This window comes from Meles meles, chromosome 5 (genome assembly GCF_922984935.1).
Source record: "Meles meles chromosome 5, mMelMel3.1 paternal haplotype, whole genome shotgun sequence".
NCBI lineage: Eukaryota > Metazoa > Chordata > Mammalia > Carnivora > Mustelidae > Meles > Meles meles.
In genome coordinates, this window is record NC_060070.1 from 105,385,461 (window position 1) to 105,407,417 (window position 21,957).

At 37.6% G+C, this 21,957-nt stretch overlaps 1 protein-coding gene across 3 annotated transcripts in view; it reads left to right on the top strand.

Annotated features, from left to right (window-relative positions):
- The window catches only part of PRIM2 (DNA primase subunit 2), a 338,917-nt gene that overhangs the window by 174,282 nt on the left and 142,678 nt on the right, over positions 1–21,957 (top strand). For all 3 annotated transcript variants that reach the window (XM_046006195.1, XM_046006194.1, XM_046006196.1), the window contains exon 8: positions 16,930–16,997. In XM_046006195.1, the coding sequence (XP_045862151.1) occupies positions 16,930–16,997 (68 nt within the window). The remainder of the gene's footprint in view (positions 1–16,929; positions 16,998–21,957) is intronic.

The following is a 21,957-nucleotide window of genomic DNA, read 5'->3' on the forward strand; positions in this document are numbered from 1 at the left end:
GGTGTGTGTTTTACAGCGCATCTCAATTTAACCACATTTCAAGAATTCGGTACCATATGTAGCTAGTTTGGTTCAGTGTTCTAATTGTTGAGTGGCTTAAGAGCTTTTTATAAGACCTCAGTTGTAGTAAAGGATATTATAACTAAATGCTCTTGTAGCAAGTGATTTATTTATACCCGTTAATTGTAGCCAGTCATAAAAAAGCACACACACTGGAAGACATTATTTGATTGTTGTAGTTTTCAAGGTAGAAATTATGGTTAAACACCTGTATCTATAGAATATTCTGAATCTGACTGATTGGTTTTACAGTTTAAATCTTAAGTTCAGATAATTCTATCTGGTTGTTTAACAGGCAGCTTAAGCTTACCATGGACAAAACTGAGCCTCTGATCTTTCCTTCCAGATTTGCTCCTGCTCATATTAGTGAAGGGTATTTCTGTTCTTCCCTGGCACAGGGACCAAAATTCCTTCTTTGACTTCCAGCTAGAACATTGGTGAAAAGTCATAGGATGCTGTTGCAATTGTCCAGGTGTCTGAAGTCTTTAGTTCTTCCTACTTTTACTGTGTGTCTCTAATGAAAAAAGTCTGCTGAGTACTTTAAGATAATGTTCATGTCCCTTAAAAAAAGAAAAAACCCTCAGTGGAAATTTAGGACAAATAGATGTGTTTTTCAGTAGTTGACTTTAAAATTCTGGGCGTACCTGGGTGGCTCAGTGGGGTTAAAGCCTCTGCCTTAGCCTCAGGTCATGATCCTAGGGTCCTGGGATCGAGCCCCACATTGGGCTCTCTGCCCAGCAGGGAGCCTGCCTCCCCCCTCTCTCTGCCTGCTTTCTGCCTACTTGTGATCTCTGTCAAATAAATAAATAAAATCTTAAAAAAAAATTCTGTCAGCTGTCTGCTAGTTCACATGGCAGCACTGTTGAAACATCTTGGTAAGACTGATTTTCGCTCACGCTGGCATTCCTTTACATTGGATTAACATGAACAAGCTGGTGGGGGGGGGGGGCAATTTAAGTCCAGCACAGAGAGCAGAACAGGAAAACCAGGCTTTGGATTTTGGTGTGCTGTGGCTCTTTGTTTAAGGTATTTTATTAGGAAAGTAAACTGTAAGAAGTGTAAGATGCAGATCTCTCCCTGTCTCAATTTTATAACTGTTCTGATTCTTTAGTTTCAACAAAATGCATTTTTATGTCAAGGTGGGCTACTTCAAAATAATGCTGAATTGGGCCTTCCTGTGTGTAGTAAGATCTTTTGAAACTAACATTGTCTATGGGTTTTTGTTCCCTTTCTCTTTTCCTAAGATATGTAATAAAACATGCAGATGTCAGGGATAAAGGATGGCTATTGCTCAGACTTGTCCTTTGCTTGTCTGGTTATCCATCAAACACTATCAGCCCGATTGTGCCAGAAAATATGAAATAATGTCATTGGAAAGCAATCAGTCAAATGTATGTCAAGGTCTTTTAAAAGTCTAAATTAGCTGTTCTGATATCAAAGAATGTTTTTTAAATATGATATACTAAAATGAGTACTTTTAGGAAATGTATCTTTAAACATGCTTACTTTACCCCCTCTCTTGATCTCATACCTTGATGCTTTGAGTCAGATGGGGAAGGTGCACTTAATAGTATGTTATGTTATGCACACCCTTGATAGCTTGCAGGAAAATATTAGCTAGGGTCCTTTCCATCACTAAAATGGCAGCTCATAATTTTGGGCAGTCACAATCATAGGCAATTATTCTAATAGCCATATTATTTAAAAAAAACAACAATGAAAAATCTTCTGTAGCTAAGAAAGCAGGTAAGGATTCTTTCAGTTTTCAGACCAGCATCTCTTCTTTGCCTTAGAATCTAGTAATTATCTCCAACCTTAAAAATAATAGAAGTGGTCATAACCTGAAAGGAAATAAGGAATAAGAAAAATGTCTGTTTTTCTTAGAAAAATGGAATTTTGCGTGCAGATTTAATTCACTAGGTGATTTAGATTAACAATGAAATGATTTATTCTTTTATAATAATAAATTCAGGGGCTTGGGCCTATGTTCTTAAGGGGATTGTATGTTATTTGAAGTGAGAAATGAGAAGACATTAGTGATCCAGGTTGTTACTTGTGATGATTCCTAAGTTTGAAAAAAAAAAAAAATGAAAGAAAGAAAAGAATAGGATTTGGGGTACCCTGCTCTGTTTTTGAAACGTTCCAAAATACATTTATTTCATATTCTTTCTTACTTCCTCAGCCATATTAATGAGCTTTGTCTCTAAATTTATAATGAATTAAAAACCATTTTTGAAAATGCGTCTTATCTGATAGAATCCTGGGGCAAAAAGTCCAGTTGTCATTGTTTAAATGTCCTTACCACCATAAAGACATTATGCTTTTCTGTTTCCATTTCATAATAAGAGGTTGTTACTGATGTTTTTGTCCTAGTAATGGAAATTATTTGTTTCCTCTTCTGATTTGTTTTAAATATAATCAGAAGTTCTGTAATTAATCACAAGACTCTAATTTTGTGTAATTGAAATCTGGTCAGGTATTTTAAGACACTCCTTTCAGAGTGCTTAAATATAAAAATTATTAGAGGAACAAAATTATATAATAGTTTTATTTTTGAAGGAAAACTGCAGGACTACTTAATGAATGTAGAAAATAGCTTAAATTTCAACTAAATTGGATATATCCGAAAATAGTGCAATATCTCATTTCAGGTTAGAGAAATAAACTACAAGGGAGATGTGAAGGCACACTGGGCTGTTCTACACATAACTAAAAACACTTTTTTAAAAAAAAGATTTTATTTATTTATTTGTGTGACAGAGAGATCACAAGTAGGCAGAGAGCCAGGCAGAGAGAGAGGAAGGGAAGCAGGCTCTCTGCTGAGGAGAGAGCCCAACGTGGGGCTCGATCCCAGGACCCCGGGACCATGACCCAAGCCGAAGGCAGAGGCCCTAACCCCCTGAGTCACCCAGGCGCCCCTAAAAACACTTTCTGTATCTACAAAGGCAGAGTCTCTATCAAGGAAGAAATCAAGGTGCTCTAAGACAGCAGTGAAAATTAAGTCATTGAGGAAAGGAAAAGTAGCTGAAGTAGTAAGCAAATGAATACTTTCTGCAGCATCTGTTAACATAAACATTAGAGGTATGTTGTTAGCCATCTGTGGCTTCATCCTTGAACTATACATTTGGATAAGGCTTGAAGTTCAGCTGTGGAAAGAAAGGAAGTCTTATGTATCCTTGTTGTTGATTAGTTGTTTTTAATGACCTGAGGCCCTCCAGTTCTTCAAGTACATTCCCAAGGACTCTGTCTTGTGATACAACAGATCACTGTTACCAATGCTTTAATAAAAATCTTACCCACCCCCTTCATTCCACTCCCTATTGCTCTCTCTCTACTTCCAAGTGTTAATAAAAGTCCATGTCAAGGGAAAAAGCATTCTTATAAGAAAAGGAAAATATGAACTTACACATACATATCTTCTGTGTGTGTCTTCGCTTTGGTAATAAATATAATTATGGATCTTTTGATACTAATTTTAGATGACTTAATAAATTTAAGTATGTAAATGTAATACAGAATAAATTATGTTTAATTCAAAGTTTCCAACATTAGAAGTGGTACATTGTTTAGTAATATTTAGAATGGAGATAAGATTGCTAATGTAATGTGTCGCTTATGTCTGACATTTATACCAGGAAATAGACTCAGCAGGCAGTTAAAGAATCATGGAATGTACTACTTAAATAAAATCTTTAAAAAAAATATTTTTATGTATTTATTAGAAAGCACAAGCAGGGGGAGTGGCAGGCAGAGGGAGAAGCAGGCTCTCTGCTGAGCAAGGAGCCTGATGCAGGACTGGATCCCAGTATCCTGGGATCATGACCTGAGCCAAAGGCAGACACTTAACTGACTGGGCCACCCAGGCCCAGAATGTACTACTTGAAGAAGATGAATAACGTGCACTATGAGAGCCACTATTCTGTCTGGGCAGTTTTTTTTTTAAACATTTACTAGAAGCCTATAGATACTGTTGGCAGTTTCAGCACACATAGTTGAATTTATGTGCATATTTAAGAAGCTTTATGAAAAATTTCCACATAATATTTTGCCCAAGATTCATGGTTACAAATAACAAACAGAAAAGGAACAGTTTGGTTCTGGAAAACCCAGATAAGTTTATTTTTTGCATTAAATAGGAAATTGACAAATGTAAATTTAGGTAAATATGGTATAGATGTTTTGGGAGACAAAAATGATGAATGAAACTATGATAACGAGTATGGCACTTTAGAACTTCAGTTACTGCCTCACAGATTTATTAAATGAATGAGAACTCATTCATTTAATGGAATTTAAATGATTTTAAGAGTCTTTGCATATAAAGATTTATGGCTAAACAAATGTCAGTTCTGTCTCTGTGTAATTGTGGTAGTCATACAAAATGACACAGGATATGGCCAATGAAATCTAGCAAGGTCCAGAATCATCTCAGCCAACTTCCCAATACCAAATGTAGCACTGGAGATTTCTTTCAGGGAGACTATAAGGAGTACAAAGTTGGTTGCCTGTATTTTAAAACTATAGGATGGCCAAATATTTAGGACTAGATATACTAGGGAATGTATAAAGTATATGTAGGACAGCAGTGGCACTGTTCTACTCAATGGTATAATGAGCATCTTTATAGTAAAACCAAGAAGGACAGGTTCTGGAATCAAATGCAGATTCTGGGTAAGATAAATACATGAGGCTAAATGAAAGTTGGCACTTAAGGGCATAAAGGTCAACTATTCCCTCTGCTTGGATGTTCAGGTATTTTTGGCAGGACACTTTGTGAAGCCCTGGGATACCCTGGGGATAATAATACTTTTAGGAATATTGTGAGGATTAGAGTCTATATTGAACTCCCAGTAAAATGCCTGGCATGTAGTAAAAACACGAGGAATGTTGGCTGTATTGCTGCTGCCCTGCCCTTATTCCTACTCCACAAGAGCAATCCTTTATGAAGACGAAAGTTTGATAATTCATTACTCTGGATGCCACCATGAAAAACAAAATGTGTTGAATTCCACTTGCCAGATCTTTGTTTTGCTTATGAGAAGTCTAATTGTGAAACTGCTGGCTCTAGTAGCTTAAGAATTTTGAACCAAAATTACTGGAATATTCTAGAAGTAAAATGATTTTATGGGTGTTTTACTTTATGGAAAAAAATCCAATGGTCCATTACATTTATCACTGCATATCTCTTAATACCTTTTTCCCCCCTTGCTCAAGCAATTGTTTTACCTTTCTAAATGATGTAGAGCATCAGTAAGGTGCTTAGGTTAGCCTCTGCATAACAAGCTTCTTTTCACTCCACAGGTTTCATGATCAAAAATCAGCACTGGGATGTCTGCTTGTGCTATTCCCAGGTTTACTCTCAGTTCTTCATATCATCCAGACCCCTGAACTGGAAATATCTTGTTAACTCTGCACTGTTTAATATTCTTTGGAAATTAAACTACTTGGGCATGTTTAGAGCTCAAATGAAATCTATGCGTTTTGCTTGACAAGGTTGTTGGTTGGGTTTTAGAGCCTACATATTGAAAATCATGTTTGAGGCTAGCTGATAGAGAAATTTTTATGTACTGAAGCGTTGTACTGATGAAACCAACTCTGTTGTGAAGATCAAGTGAGATAATGCGTGTATGAGCCCAGTGGAAACCGGGAAGTGCTGTGGGCACGGAAGTGTTAGGACTAGTGGTGAATAGCATCTCAGGCAGCCAAGGGGGACATGAAACTGGGAAACAAATTTGACTCCGGGAGCAAGGGGGAATATAATATGGATTCTTACAGTTTGGGATTTGTAATTGGGATCTCTTGCTATTATAAGAAAATGAAGTTCAAAAAGACAAAGGATTTTCCATTGTTAAAATCAATGAAGTTAAAATAGCAGCTGCTTGTAAAAAGTTAATTTTACTTGACATCTGCCTTGGTCCCAGTAATAAAAGTGATAGTTCTGTTGAACAACCTGTTCTCTCTAGAGCTGTATCTTTTTTGTTACTACAAGGTCTCTCTTTAAAGAAATTGTTGCCTTTTGATATCAAAAATTATTTTCTCAATGTATAAATTTTGTGTCTTTTAGAACATATGCATAAGCATAATATATGCATCTCAACTTAGTAGAGAAGTGTTAGTATTCTGGAGTTTGAGTTGGTACTCTTGCGTGAAGTAAGGTGCAGTAGGAGCCATCTCAAATCTTTTATGAAATGAGATTGTAAAGACATTTTGAAAAGCTTTCCCACTTGTTCTTAATTAAAAAAAACACCTATTTGAAACTCGTGTCCACACAAAAATCTCCATGTGGATGCTCATAGCAGCTTTATTCTTAATTGCTGAAAGTTGGAAGCAACCTAGATGTCCTTTAGTGGTGAATGGATAAATAAACTGGGGTACATCCACATGATGGGATGCTAAAAAGAATGATCTATCAAACCCTGAAAAAATGTGGGGAAACCTTAAATACATATTGCTGAGTGAAAGAAGCCAATCTGAAAAGGCTATATGTACTGTATAATTCCAACTGTGTGATACTGTTAGGGAGGAAGAATTTCCTTTCTCTTTAGATGCTTCTGACATGAGACAGGTAGACAGGAGAAAATCCAAGTTAATAGCATATGTGTGGGGAATCCACACGTACATGGAAATTCCAAAGACAGTGTGGCAAGATACTGCTTATTTGAGCTAAGGAGATGGTTATGGTCTGAGAATACAAAGGGGAGAAAACCATTAGCAGGAAGGTGAGGAAATGTTTGGAAAACAAAGGTTTCCCTGTTAGTTTCTTGGGTAAAGAGGAATCTCTGTTAATAGCTCTCTTTCTAGTACAGGCAGGCGGTTGAAGGGGAAGTAAATAGCTTTATCTGAATCTGCTGGGTTTTGATCATTGTTGACACAAAATAATGTTCATGTCCAAGTGACCCATCTTGGGAAGACCTGGCTTTGGCTCCTTTGATGTTCCAGCAAAGGCAAAACTGTGGAGACAACAGAGTAGAAAGATCAATGCTTGCCAGGAGTTGGGGGAAGAGGGAAAGAAGGGATGAATTGGAGGAGCACAGAGGATTTTTGGGGGGCAGGAAAACTCTTCTGTATGATACTGCAGTGATAGATACATGTATTCTACCTTTGTCGAAACCCATAGAATGGCAAACAGCAAGAATGAACTGTAATGTAAACTATGGACTTTGGGCAATGAGGTGTTAGTGCAGATTGGTCAGTTGTAACTGTACCACTTTCATGGGGGATCCTGGCAATGTGGGAGGCTATGCATGTGAGTATACGGGAAATCTCTGTACCTTCCTCTCGGTTTCGTTGTGAACCTAAAACTGCCCTAAGAAATAAAATGTATTTAAAAAAATAAAAAACCAAACCAGAACAAAGAACACCTAAATTTGGTCTCTTTGCCACTTGTACATGTACATGACTGTCACTGTCCTAGTATCACTTGAAGAGAGTACCACTAGTCTGCCTCTTTGAGTCGAATAAGATTATATGAAGGAAAGGTCTAACTTGTGCTGATTACCCATCTTGGCATTCTTTTAAGGTACAGCTTTGATATTAGTGCATATTGTCATTCCTCTTGAGTTTTGTAAGGAAGCTGAAATGAGTGGTAGAGGGTAAAAATGCCAGAGAACAAAATTGAGCAATATTTTCCAAGTGAGCATTGTTTTCTTGTCATTTTTATGTGTTTTAATTTAGCCAGTGTTGGGTGAGTAGTTCAGAAAGAAGGGATTTATTATTTTTAAAATGAAGCCACCCTCTTGTTCTTCATTTTCAACTGATTGAGTCACCTTTGTTTTCCAAACATCTCTTGACTCTTGAAGAACCATTTACCGTATTTACTTATGTAGTTCACCTGCTTCTGTGTTCTTGTTCCCTCCCTTCATGCCTGTTATTCGGAATAGAAAATCATGAAATTTTTCACTTTTTCTATGGTCCCCTTTAGAAATTCTGCTTCAAACTAGTGACGGGATGACAGCAGTCTCCTTTAGGATGTTAAGAGCAACAGTCAGCTTCACAACCAGGAGGCAAAGTGCTTTCCTTAAGGAACATTTTCTTTTAGAAATTGTAATTCATTTATTCCAGGTGTTTAAGGAAAGAGGTAAAGGAGCTGTTGGTTATATTGTCTCTCTCTTTCCCCTCACGTCCCTCCCTCATAAATCTGTAAGTGCTTAGAATCAGTGTTACAAACTTTTAAGTCTATTGGCAAAATTCCTTATTTTTCTTATTTCTTCTGCTAGGGATAGCACATACCAGGCAGATACCTCTAATCTCCCATTCCATATCTGGAGCAGATTTTGGCAATCAGTCCTATTCTCTTTCCTGGATGCAGCTTGGAATGAACCCTCAACGCTGTACTCCAATAACCTACTAGTAAATGACAGTTGGGAATCCCTGCTTTATGCATAATCCCTGGCCTTTTTTGCCAGTCCATTGTTTTACCTGTGGCTTATTTGCTGATAACACCTAAATTTCTATCTTTAGCACCATATCCTCTCCAGTGCTCTAGAGCCACACATTCAGTTGCCTCTTGGGGATTCAGAATCACCTCAAATTCAGCATGCCAAAACACGTGGTCTCCTTTCCTCTCCCCAGCCTCCTCTTCCTGTTGTCACTCTGTTGCAGTTAATAGTACAGTCCCCCTACCTGGATATTTTCTATAACTTCTCCTGTTTTAGGAATAAAATCGTGTAGAATATACCTCCTTCATGTCTCTCACAGTCATGTCTTCCTTTTTATTGCCACTGTTTCTACCATAATTTGATTCTTCATCTTAGATCCCTGGATCACCCACCTTCAAACCATTCCTCACACCGCTGGAACTGTTTCAAACACAGACGTATGCAGAATAAAACAAATGTCCATGTGCTTACCTCCAGGATCATAATTCTAAAAATTACTCTTTCCAGGCTGATCTAATTTGAGTGGAAAGTCTAAGAAGAAAATATTTTTTGTATTTGCCTTACTCTTCAAAAGAGAACCAAGCATGCTTTATATCTAGGTTTTCCATACTTGAGTAGATAATCCTCTAATTGCTATTTGAATTTAAATGTTTTTGCAACTTCATGTGCTTTTGAGCTGGGAGTGTTTTGAGACTCCTTTCCAAAGTAACTTACCTACAGTTAACAATAATATCTTGAAAACTGTGTAACATAGCACTTTCATTTTAGTAGTAATACATAAATGCCAAAGGATATTTTTTTACATCTAAGTGAGCCTTATATGAATAGAATCCTATGTACACTATTCCTTGCTTGTTTTCTGTAAATTTTTGAAGCAGTTGCAGTCTTGCCAGTTTAAGTTTATTATTTTTTAAAATTTTAATTATTTATTTGACAGACAGAGATCACAAGTAGGCAGAGAGACAGGCAAAGAGAGAGGAAGGGAAGCAGGCTCCCTGCCAAGCAGAGAGCCCGATGCAGGGCTCGATTCCAGGAACCTGGGATCATGACCGGATCCGAAGGCAGAGGCTTTAACCCACTAAGCCATCCAGGCTCTCCCAGTTTAAGTTTTTTGTTTGTTTGTTTGTTTTTTTAAATTGGAGTTCACTGTAGAAGACTTTGAACTTTGATGCATGTTTTAAACTTTAATGTTGGAAAAATAGATTTTAGTTCATATTTTTGCTTTATTTATAGCTATCATTTAATGACCAAACCAAACAAAAAACCCCATGCAGAAAGACTTAGATTAGAAGGAAGGAACTGTGTCATGATTACTCTTTTGGTAATGCCTGTGATAGTATATCCGTAACTTGAGTTTTGGACTGGTGTTTTTGGGCTGCTTGTTTCCTTTCAACCAGGGAGCTGTAGTTTCAACCTCATTAAATGGTAGAACAGTGCTTCTCCTTTAAAGGGAGAACTTAAGATATGCCAGTCAGCTAGAAATGAAAAGAGAAATGTGTGTGGCCCCTTTAGTTGATAGGTCATAATTACTTATGAAAAATTTAGAAATGCGGGCCCAAAAGGGTCAGTGTCTAGGGCAGACTTCTCTAAACGCATGCTTCCGTTGGAAACGTTTGAGTTATGTGAACATTTCATCTACTCTCTATGGTATTTATGCGGTGCCTATGGTGTGCCACACCATATACAGTTTAAAGCAGGGGGGTGGAAAAATGGTCATCAAGAGAGAAAGGTTTTTTCCCTGAGAGTTTATATTCTTTTGGGGAGAGGAAGACAGACAAATGTAAGCAAAGTAATAAGGTAATTTCACATAGTGATGACTGTTGTGAGTTGCCTAACAGAATACCTGCAGAGAGGGTACTGACTGCTTTACCAAGAGTGATTAGGGAAGGCCTCTGGGAGGATATTACATTTGAGCCAAATTGCAGATGGTGTGAAGGAACCTTGAATGCAAAATTTGGGAGTCTTCAAGACTCAAAGTCCATGGGTTTGTGCGTCTTGAAGAGGACTGTCCTGTTCTGAAAAGTGAAAGAAATTAAGAGGAGACAGACTCACACTGGGATCAGGCAAAGGCCTCTGACTGGTTTACACACAAAGTATGGCTTGCTTTGAATTGTAATGTGGCAGTATATTGTGTGGGTCCTGATCTCAGGTGCTAGCACAGGCTGTGTGTGTGGGCAATAGCTAGCTGCTTGTGGTCTGAAGAACCTCGTTTCCTCAGGAGGAGAGTGTCAGGGTTGGACCACATACTGCCAGACTTTCTCTTGTCTTTTGTACCTTTGAATCTATGCTATATTTATTGGCATTAGAAGGAGAATTATTAGATGGCAAAATGCCTTATCATTTTTTTTGTAGTTAAAAATAGGGCAAAATGCAAGATAAACTCAATGATACTGATCATTAAAATGAGATTTATTTAAGACTCTTATGTTATACTTGTCTAAAAACCACATAAACCTTGCATTAGTTAATTCATTTTGCAAGATATATTCTTAATAATGAAAGGATGTCCTAAAAGCTCACCCCCAACCTCTCAACAGTAATAAGAAATAAACTGTATGTTATGCCAGCTTTTATTATGGTTCCCATGAAACAGCCCTAACTCAAGCAACCCATTTAGTCTTCATGATGTAAACTGTGATAGATCTTCTTTCCCTTTCATTCTTACGTGTCAAGGATGCTGCTGTATTTTTTATTAAAAACAACAAGCAAAACACATTTAAACTAGACAGTTACTCATTTCATGTTATAGAGGAAAGTTTTTTAATGCCGAAAATCCTGTTATGATAGTGTATTGCTTTTTTGTAAGGCTGACAGTTGTGATTTAGTTTTGATTTAGATTTAGTTTTGCTCAAAGCATGACTTTGAAAAGCTTTAACCATGAAATATAGATATACTTTTATTTTCATCAACTAGTGGTATTATACACTTGCAAGTTTTTGGGTTTGTCACACATTAATATTTATTAAATACCTCTCCTGCCAGTGGTAGGGGTGCAGGCCCCTCATGGTCCAGTAAGTGTAGTAGTAGCTACTTGGGCTCAGAGAGAAATTTCAGAAGAAATGACAGAGCCGGCAGTCCCTAAAATGAGGTTTATGTTCTTTTAGCAAAAGGTCAGCAGATGGCTTTAAAGAGCTTTAGAATAGCTTTATAACCTCATCTGCTTTCCATGAAGAGATACGTGTTCTTTTTGAAAAGCTAATTGTCTTAAAAGTTGAAAGCAAAACCTTTGGAAAACTCAAAATCTTCCTCAAAGTAATTTTACTTAGGCATTGACCAATTGAGGAATTTTTCTCGTCAGTGATTAAGACGTGAAAATAAATTATAGGGAATGGGAAGCGGTGAGGCAGGAATCAAATCATTGAACATATGTGTTCCAGAAACTGGAGCTATCGCAAATTTCTGCCTGATATGCTTCTGTTATGTCTTGTGGAGTTGGCAGAAGCTGGACACAGGCATATCTTGTTTTTTTGTGCTTTGCAGATACCGTGGTTGTTTTTAAAAAAAAAAAAAAAATAACAAAAACAAATTGAAGGTTCGTGGGAACCTTGCATCCAGCGTCTATTGGTACGATTTTTTTTCCGGTAACATTAGCTCACTTTGTTTCTCTGTCACCTTTTGGTAATTCACATAATATTTCAAAAATTTTCACTATTATTATATTTATTACGGTGACCTGTGATCATTGATATTTAATTTTGCTATTGTCATTGTTTTGGGGCACCACAAACTGTGCCCATAGAAGACAATGAACTTCATTGATAAATGTTTTCTGCATTTGACCAACTGTTTGACTAACCAGTCATTCCCCTGTGTTTCTCTCCCCTTGGGCCTCCCTATTTCCCAAGAATCAATAATATTAAAGAGAGGCCAATTATTAATTCTACAGTGGTCTCTAAGTGCTCAGATGAAAGGAAGACTCACTTGTCTCTCACTTTAAAGAAATGATGAAGCTTTGTGAGGGAAGCGTATTAAAATCCAAGGTGGGCCTAAAACTAGGCCTCTTGTGCCAGACAGCCAACTTGGGACGGCAAAGGAAAAGTTCTTGAAGGAAATTAAGGTGCTACTCCATCACATGGACATGCACATGAATGATAGGAAAACCTTAATGCTGTATGGAGAAAGTTTTCATGATCTGGATACAAGATCAAATCAGCCATAACATTCCCTGAAGCCAAAGCTAATCCAGAACAAAGCTCTAACTCTTCAGTTCTCTGAAGGCTGAGACAGGTGAGGAAACTAGAGAACAGTCTGAAGCTGTCAGAGGTTGATTTGCGAGGTGTAAGGAAAGAAGCCATCTCCGTAACATGAAAGTACAAGGTAAAGGTACATGAAAATACAAGGTGAAGCAGCGGGTGCCGATGGAGAAGCTGCAGCAGGTTATCCAGAGTCTCTAGCTGAGAGACTTCCTGAAGGTGCTGCACTAAACATCAGATTTTCAGTGTGGATGAAACAGCCTTGTAGCGAAGAAGATGCCATTGTAGGACTTTCCTAGCTAGAGAGGAGAAGTCAGTACTAGGCTTCAAATCTTCCAAGAACAGGCTGACTGTCTTGTTAAGGACTAATGAAGCTGGTGGCTTGAAGTTGAAGCCAGTATTGTTTATCATTTTGGAAATCCTAGGGCCCTTCAGGATTAGGCTACATCTACTCTGCCTGTGCTCTATAAATGGAGCAACAAAGCCTGGATGGCAGCACATGTGTATATGGCATGGTTTACTGAATATTTTAAGCCCACTGTTGAGACCTCCTGCTCAGAAAAAAAGATGCCTTTCAAAATATTGCTGCTCATTGACAATGCTCCCAGACACCCAGGAGCTCAGATGGAGATATACAACAAGATTAATGTTTTCATGCCTGCTAAAATAAATATCTCTCCTGCAGTCCATGGATCAAGGAGTAACTTGAAACTTTCAAGGCTTATTTAAGAAATACGTTTTGGGGGCGCCTGGGTGGCTCAGTGGGTTAAGCCGCTGCCTTCGGCTCAGGTCATGATCTCAGGGTCCTGGGATTGAGTCCCGCATCGGGCTCTCTGCTCAACATGGGGCCTGCTTCCCTCTCTCTCTCTCTGCCTGCCTCTCTGCCTACTTGTGATCTCTTTCTGTCAAGTAAATAAATTAAAAAAAAAATCTTAAAAAAAAAAAAGAAATACGTTTTGTAAAGTTGTGCTGCCGTACATAGTGATTCCTCTGATGGATCTGGGAAAGTAAATTGAAAACCTCTGGATAGGATTCACCATTCTAAATGGCATTAAGAACATTTGTAACTCATGGGAAGAGGTCAGAATATCAACATTAATAGGGGCTTGGTGGAAGCTGATTGCAGTCCACTTGGAGGACTTCAAGGGGTTTAAGACTTCACGGAAGAAGTAAGTGTAGATGTGGTGGAAACAGCAAGAGAACTAGAACTAGAAGGGGAGCCTGAAGATGTGACTGAATTACTGCAGTCTCATGATCAAACTCGAACAAATGAGAAGTTGCTTCTGATGAATGAGCATAGAAAGTGATTTCTTGAGATCGAATATACTCCTGGTAAAGATGGTGGGAAGAGGGGCGCCTGGGTGGCTCAGATGGTTGGGCGTCTGCCTTCGGCTGGGGTCATGATCCCAGGGTTTGGGGATCAACCCCCGCATCAGGCTCCCTACTTGGCAGGAGAGTCTGCTTCCCCATCCCCCGCCCCCCTGCCACTGTCTGCCCTGCTTGTGCTCTCTCACTCTCTCTGTCAGATAAATAAATAAAATCTCTTAAAAAAAAAAGAAAACAACAAAAAAGATGATGGGAAGACTGTTGAAAGGACAGTAAAGGATTTAGAGCACGACATCAACTTAGTTGAGGAAGCAGTGGCAGGGTTTGAGAAAATTGGCTCCCATTTTGACAGAACTTCTACTGTGGGTACAGTTTTTTCAAACAGCATCTCATAGTACTGAGGAATAGTTTCTGAAAGGAAGAGTTAATCAATGTGGCACATTTCTGTTTTGTTTTGTTATAAGAAATTGCCACAACTACCTAATACTGCTCTGGATCAGACAGCTACCATCAACACTGAGGTAGGACCTCCATTGACAAGATTACTTACTGAAAACTCATAGGATAGTTAGTATTTTTTTTAGCAGTAAAGTATTTTTAAATTAAGTATGTACATTTTTTTAGACACAATGCCATTGCATACTTAATTGATTAGAGTGTAAATGTAACTTCCATGTGCACTAGGAAACCAAAAAATTTATTTGACTTGTTTTGTGGTATTTGCTTAGTTATGGTAGTTGGAAGTGAACTTGCACTATGTCTGCAGTGTGCCTGTAGGCAGTCCCACTCATCCTATGCCCAGTGTTTCAGCAATGGGGTCTAAAAGAATATTTTAGGAGAAAGTCTAGTGAACGAGCAGATGTAATAACTTCAGCCTGAGAGCCTAAGGGAATTATTAAATAATTTTAATTTAGGGGGCTGGTTAACTTTGATTTTGAAAATTTTAGTCCGGCCTTGGTGTGGAGAATAATTTAGGGAAGAGGCAAGAGTGGAGGCAGAAACAGCAGTGAGTGGAGATGTATTAATAGTTTAAGAAAAAGGAAATGAAGGCTAAAATTAAGATAGGGTTGAGTTGGGGCACCTGGGTGACTCAGTCAGTTGAACACCCACTCTTGGTTTCAGCTCAGGTCATGATCTGTGTTGTGAGATGGAATCTCCATTGGGCTCCGTGCTCAGCAGGGAGTCTGCTTCCCCCTCCCTCTCCCTCTTCCCCTTTCCCCACTTTTGCTCTCTCTCAAATAAATAAATTATTATAAATCTTTTCTTTAAAGGTAGAATTGAGAAATATTTTCTCTATGGAATGAACAGACATTTAGAAATATATTACTGTTACTGAGGTGTTTTTGTTTGTTTGCCTTCATTTAGAAAAAGACAGTTTGATTAGAAAGCATGCTATATAGATCGACAGAAGTAACTGAAAAAGCCTGTTCTGTGTGCTCCATCTGTTTTCAGAAAATTGATTTTTGAAATATCTTGATAAATTTTGTTTTTAGAGCATAACTTCAGTTTTGAGCCATGACATCTCTTAAATGACATTTTGTTAAGGGACTTGACATTAGCAGATATCGGGTATATTAAAGTTTTAAAGTGTTTTGTTTAGAAAACCTTGATAGCATTTTATATGTCATGAAGTACTGGATTGAACATTTCTTAGATACTGAGAGTCTTTTAGCTGTGCTAAAATTGCAGCAGACTAATTGTCTCACTTTTTAAAAAATTAGTTAGTAACTGTTGACTTGTGTTAACTTTTGCCCCAAAGTGGGAATGTCTCTCCATTATTATTAACTAGACATAATTTAATTAAAATGACTTCATATATGGCATTTTGGTCAACATTTTTTCCCCACAGATTTGGTATATATTAGATATGTTAAAAGTGATAGTTTCATTTTACTTGCATAATACTGAAAATTAGGTGTTATGAATTAAGTGTCTTTTTTGTTTTCAGAACATTTTAATTAATGTATGAAATAGTTAGAAAGGATACCCTATATAAAACCAAAGGATGTCTTTCAGTTTGTTGTTTGCCTTAAGAAAGGTTCTCTTTTGCGAGTTTTCAAATAATTTATGGGTAGATTTCAAGAACTATTGTGACATAATTGAATCCAGAAGAAATCTTTTATTTTTGTTTTGGTGTTTTATTAAGGTTACTTCAAGCTATCTGATTGCTTTGGATGAATGTTTTTAATTTGGGGGGGTTAAATTGTTATAGGATAAGAGAGCTTTATCTTAAATACAGAGAGAAAAGTAAGAGATACATAGAGATATCATTAATAGTATTGCAATAAAGTAAGGCAAAGTCTCACATTTTCATGATACACTGTCAGCCTGAGCTATACAATATTTAAGAACAAGGCTTTGAATCTTACATTCTCTCTTCTAGATCAGTTTGGGGTCATATGTCAATATTAAATACTTCTAGTTGCTTTCGTATATTTAAAAGATATTTTTGGTTTCCTAGAGTAATGTCAAAATGAAGGAATGCATGGTTGTGTGTGTGTGTGTCCGAATCTGCATATAACCAATTTCACAGTGATTTAGCTATAAATGGAAGTCTCTCTCCCCAGTTTCTTCATCATTCCAGAATTCAGTGCTACAAGGTTGGTTGCTATAAATTTTGGAGTTTTTCCATTTTTATATACAAAGATAATGTTTTTATGACTAGAGGTTTTCTCATGAACTCATGAAAAGATATTCTCAGGATATCCTTCTCTTATTCTTTGCTTTACCTCCTTTTTCTTTACTTCTAAGCTCAGTGGCATATCTTGCAAAACTTAGGGCCATATAGTTAGCTTTACTCATAGAACACGTCTGCTTTCTATACAGTTCTTCAATTTAAAAAAGAAAAGAATGTACTTATATTTTAAGTACTCCCTCTCTTTCAGCTCCTCGTCACCATTTTACATTTAATGTTCAGATATGTTCAGTATTTGGTCTTTGCTGTTTTTACTAACCCGATTCTCTGCTTTTAGTTAACAGCCAGGTCCTTGCCTGCTGTGCAGTCGGATGAGAGACTTCAGCCTCTACTTAACCACCTCAGGTAATATGAAGGCACACCCTGTTTATGCTTATGATTTTTAAGTGCATTAAAGTGGGTAAAGTATATTAAATGATTAAAATCTCTTCAGTTACTAAAAACTTAAGAGTTTTTTCCTTGCTGTAATTTTGTGATGTAAGCTGAAGTTCTTGATATACTTGCTGCCCTTGACTTTAGAGTACTGTTGGAGGCTTTTTTAATTCAATCAGTGTGTGTAAAACTAGTTGGTAAATTTACATTAAAATGACCAGAGGTGACTGCTGAAAGATCTCAAAGGAACGAGCTATTTAAATGCAGAGCATACCTTTGGGACCCCCCACGTGTTATTGGGAACAGATGAAATGGGTGGGATTTGTTTTCTAATTAACAAAATAATATATTCTCTTTATTTAAAAAAAGAACTTTATAAGTACAGGAAAGGGAAAGGAAAAAAATCCATCATTACTACTCAGAAGTAGTATTTCTTCTATCTGTGCTGCTTTAAAAACCTAGTGTTGAAATCACACTTTTGTAAAAGTTGCTGGTTTTTTCATTTTCATTTTATTTTTATTTTTAAAAATATTTTATTTATTTATTTGACACAGAGAGAGAGAGAGAGAGATCACAAGTAGAGCAGCAGGCAGAGAGAGGGGGAAGCAGGCTCCCTGCAGAGCAGAGAGCCCGATGCTGGGCTCGATCCCAGGACCCTGAGACCATGACCTGAGCTGAAGGCAGAGGCTTTAACCCACTGAGCCACCCAGGCGCCCCGTGGTTTTTTCATTTTAAAATGAACATTATAAGACTTTTTTTTCCTGTTATTAACATCTCTTCAAAAACATTATTTTTAGTAACTGCATGGTATTTTCTTGTTTGGTTGTATTGTAATGTTTTCATTTCCTTTTGGGGGCATTTACACCAATTCCAATTCTTTTCACTAGTATGAAAAATGTCACATGTTAATCTTTATCTGTATTTTTTTTTTTTTAAAGATTTTATTTATTTATCTGAGCGAGAGAGCATGAGAGGGGAGAAAGTCAGAGTGAGAAGCAGACTCTCCAAGGAGCAGGGAGCCCGATGTGGGACTCTATCCCAGGACTCTGGGATCATGACCTGAGCTGAAGGCAGTCGCCTAACCAACTGAGCCACCCAGGCGCCCCTCTTTATCTGTATTTTTGATCATTTTTCTTAGCATAGATTTTCAGAGGTGCAATTACTTTGTCAAAACAAGTGAGCCATTTTAAAGATTTAAGTATATGTATTTCTTTTTCAAAAACTTTATTCTACTTATAGTTTTAGATTACATAAAATTGCCCACAAGATTGTCACTGTATCCTGAACAAGATATAGGACAGCTAAAATGGTTGCTAATTTAATAGTTAATCATGGAGATACCATTGCAATCAAGTACATTTCATATTGATTATTACTAAGACTGATTTTAAAACGTTTTATTATCCATTTTCATTTTGGAGTGGGATTAACTATTTGTATATTCATTTATTGATAGCATCTTCTGATTTCATTTGATATTACATACTTTAGATGTAAAGGATAGTAATTCAGAGTTGTATTTGTTGCTACATTTTTTTTTTCTGAAAGTTTTTGATTATGTTACATTATCCGACATGCCTACATTTTCAGGTTTTATGTAGGCAGACACCAGGTTTTATGTCTTCCTTTATGGATTCTTTTTATTCTTTTTTTTTTTTTTTTTTTTTTTTTTTTTAGTATGTCCAAGAGACCTAAATATAGAGGGACAAAACTCTTATTATATGGCTGTATGTCACTGTGCTGTTTTAGATTCTGTTGAATTCCCATATTGACAGCACATGCTTCCCTTCCACTGGGTAGAAACAAACCATGACATGAATTATAAAGTAAGTTTGAGGGCCAATTTCCTGGTGCTTGCACTGGTTACCAAAATTGCTAGTTCTTTTTTATTAACCTGTTTTGAGAGAGTGTTGTTCTTGAATTATTAACCTGTTTTGAGAGAGTGTTGTTCTTGAATTTAATGCCAATAAGCTATTGATTAGTAGCTTAGTCCACTTCTGTTCTAAATCACCTGTTTGTATGTGACTCCTTCCACCCTTCCTCCTTTCCTTCCTCCTTTCTTCCTTCCTTTGTGAATCCAGTCAGCAACCCTGAATCACCCTGGTTTATTCCATCCCGATCTCTGTGTGTCTCTTCACAGCCTATGGATCTCTGTTTGTCTCTTCACAGCCTACTTCTCTTTCAAGGTTTTACTCCTATTTCCCTTTTGGCTTCTTCTAACAGACAAAAGGCAAAACGTTCAAATCAAAAGTAAAGCTTAAGAAGCAAAAGAAAAAAATGAAACAATTTTAGTAAATCCAAGTAGTACATATTGGTAAATTAAACTCTTGTCATATTTGACATATTTGTGTTATGTATAAATGTGTATGTTAATGTCTTTGGGATTTACCTTTGCACAGAACTCAAGACAAAATTCATTGAGAATGAAAGGAGACTAGGAGCCTGTCACTGTATCAGACAGCACAGAGTATGGCTTTACAAGATTTCTTTCTCAATTTTTTTTTTTTTTAAGATTTTATTCATTTATTTGACATGAAAGAAGGAGAGAGAGCACAAGCAGGAGGAGTAGCAGACAGAGGGAGAAGCAGAAGCAGTCTCCCTGCAGAGCAGGGAGCCTGATGCAGGGCTCCATAGTAGGACCCTGGGATCATGACCTGAGCCAAAGACAGATACTTAACTGACAGAGCCACCTGAGCGCCCCTCAATTTTTTTTTGTTCGGAATTTCAGTTGCTTATTTTTCAGGATTGGAATATTGATAATATTTTTCCTCCTCCCGTCTCCCTGTCCTGTCTCTTTTTTCTGCCTCTCTTACCACTTCTCTATAGTGACTTTTCTTTCCCAGACAGTGCTTAACCTCTGAATAATTATTTTGTTGTTAAAGGTGGTCCAGACTGACATTTCATTGGCTTGAGTAGCATAAACACTGTATGTGATTTTTAAGCTTCCTCGAGAACTGTTACTGAGTTATGTTTAAGTCACTTCCCCAGCCTCTTCTCTCCTGCTGCTTTTGTCTCCTGAGTATCCATCTTACTATTGTAACTTCATATGTATTCTCCTTATTGGCTTCTTTGCACTCTCAAAAATATTTCACATTATTGCCAGAGTGATTCTATTATCCCTTGGCTTAAAATCATTCTCTGTCTTCCCAGTTTCATCCCAGGTGAAGTCTGAACTTCTTAGCCTGGCATATGAAGTCCTTCTGGAAGGTGTTGTACTCTCTCTTTGGAATCTTCTTTTAGTACTGGTCCCCTAACTTCTAGTGCAACCAAATGCCTTGAAGTTCTTTTTTTTTCCCAGATTTATTATTTATTTGACACGCACAGAGGAGATCACAAGTAGGCAGAGCAGCAGGCAGAGAGAGAGGGGGAAACATGCTCCCTGCTGAGCAGAGAGCCCAATGTGGGGCTCGATTCCAGGACTCTGAGATCGTGACCTGAGCTGAAGGCAGAGGTTTAATCCACTGAGCTACCCAGGGGTCCTGCCTTGAAGTTCTTCTAATACAACTTGCTGTTGTTGATCTCTGTGCCCTTGGAAATATTTTTTCTTCTGCCTGGAATGTTCTCACCTTCCTCCATTTCTATAATTTACCTAACTTTTACTTGTCCCTTAAGACTTAGCCCATATTACCTCATCTGGTAAGATTTCCCTGACTGTTTAGTTTGCAGTGGGCCCACTTTCCCTGAGTCTGAATCTGATGTGGTATTTATTTATTGGTTTTTTTCAATCACTTATTTATTTATATATTTATTGTACAGACAAAGATCACAAGTAGGCAGAGAGGCAAGGGGTGGGGGTGGGGCAGCAGGGTTCCTGCTGAGCAGAGAGCCCGATGTGGGGCTTGATCCCAGGACCCTGAGATCATGACTTGAGCCAAAGGCCAGGGCTTTAACCTGCTGAGCCACCCAGTCGCCCCTGAATCTGATGTTTTTTATATGTGTTTCCACAATACCCCCATGGCTACTTGTATATTGCAGAACACATAATGTGGTTATCTTTTGTTTATTTTCTGATGACTCCATTATAGTATGGGCTGCTTATTAGCTTGTAAAGTGACTTACATATTTGTATTTCCAGTGCTGGGACAGTATCTGGCACATGATAAGTAATCACTATGTGTTTTGTCAAATGAATGAGTGCATGTTACAACAGTGAATTTTGTTATTTTTTTTCCTACATGATGTTTTTGTAATTTATAAGTCATATGCCACGGTTTTTTTTTTTTTGTTTTGTTTTTTAAGATTTTATTTATTTGATACAGAGAGAGAGAGAGAGATCACAAGTAGGCAGAGAGACGGGGGAAGCAGGCTCCCTGCTGAGCAGAGAGCCCGACATGGGGCTCGATCCCAGGACCCTGAGATCATGACCTGAGCCAAAGGCAGAGGCTTACCTCACTGAGCCACCCAGGTGCCCCTCGGTTTTTGTTTTTGTTTTTGTTTTGTTTTGTTTTTTTGGTATAGACCCTGATTCAGAAGATAGAAGCCTAAATAGCTGAATTTTACCTCTAGTTAATGCTTGATTCTGTGCAAAATAATGGGTTCTTTTTCCTCCACCTCAGTATGGTAATTGTCAGCTAGAATTTAGGTTAACCACTGACATATCTCTTCAAGTCCTTGAAACTTGCACAAACTGTACATTCGTTTAGGGCTTTCTCTGTGAAGTTCACTCAGGACTGGTTGCTAGGCAACCAGGGCTAGATGCTACATGTAATATGCACCAACTGATGTTCCTTTTTTATTATTATTAAATGAAATGGCTTCTCATTTTATTACCATGTCAGAGACATCTGTATGGAGAGTGGCAGTTGATGTACATAGTTTTGACACTTTCTGTTGTACAAAGTAACCTTGTGATATGCATTTCAAGCATATTGAATTGTCTTTTTTGGGTGTCTAAATGTAATGTTTTTCTTTTTACCTTCCTTTTGCTTAGGTC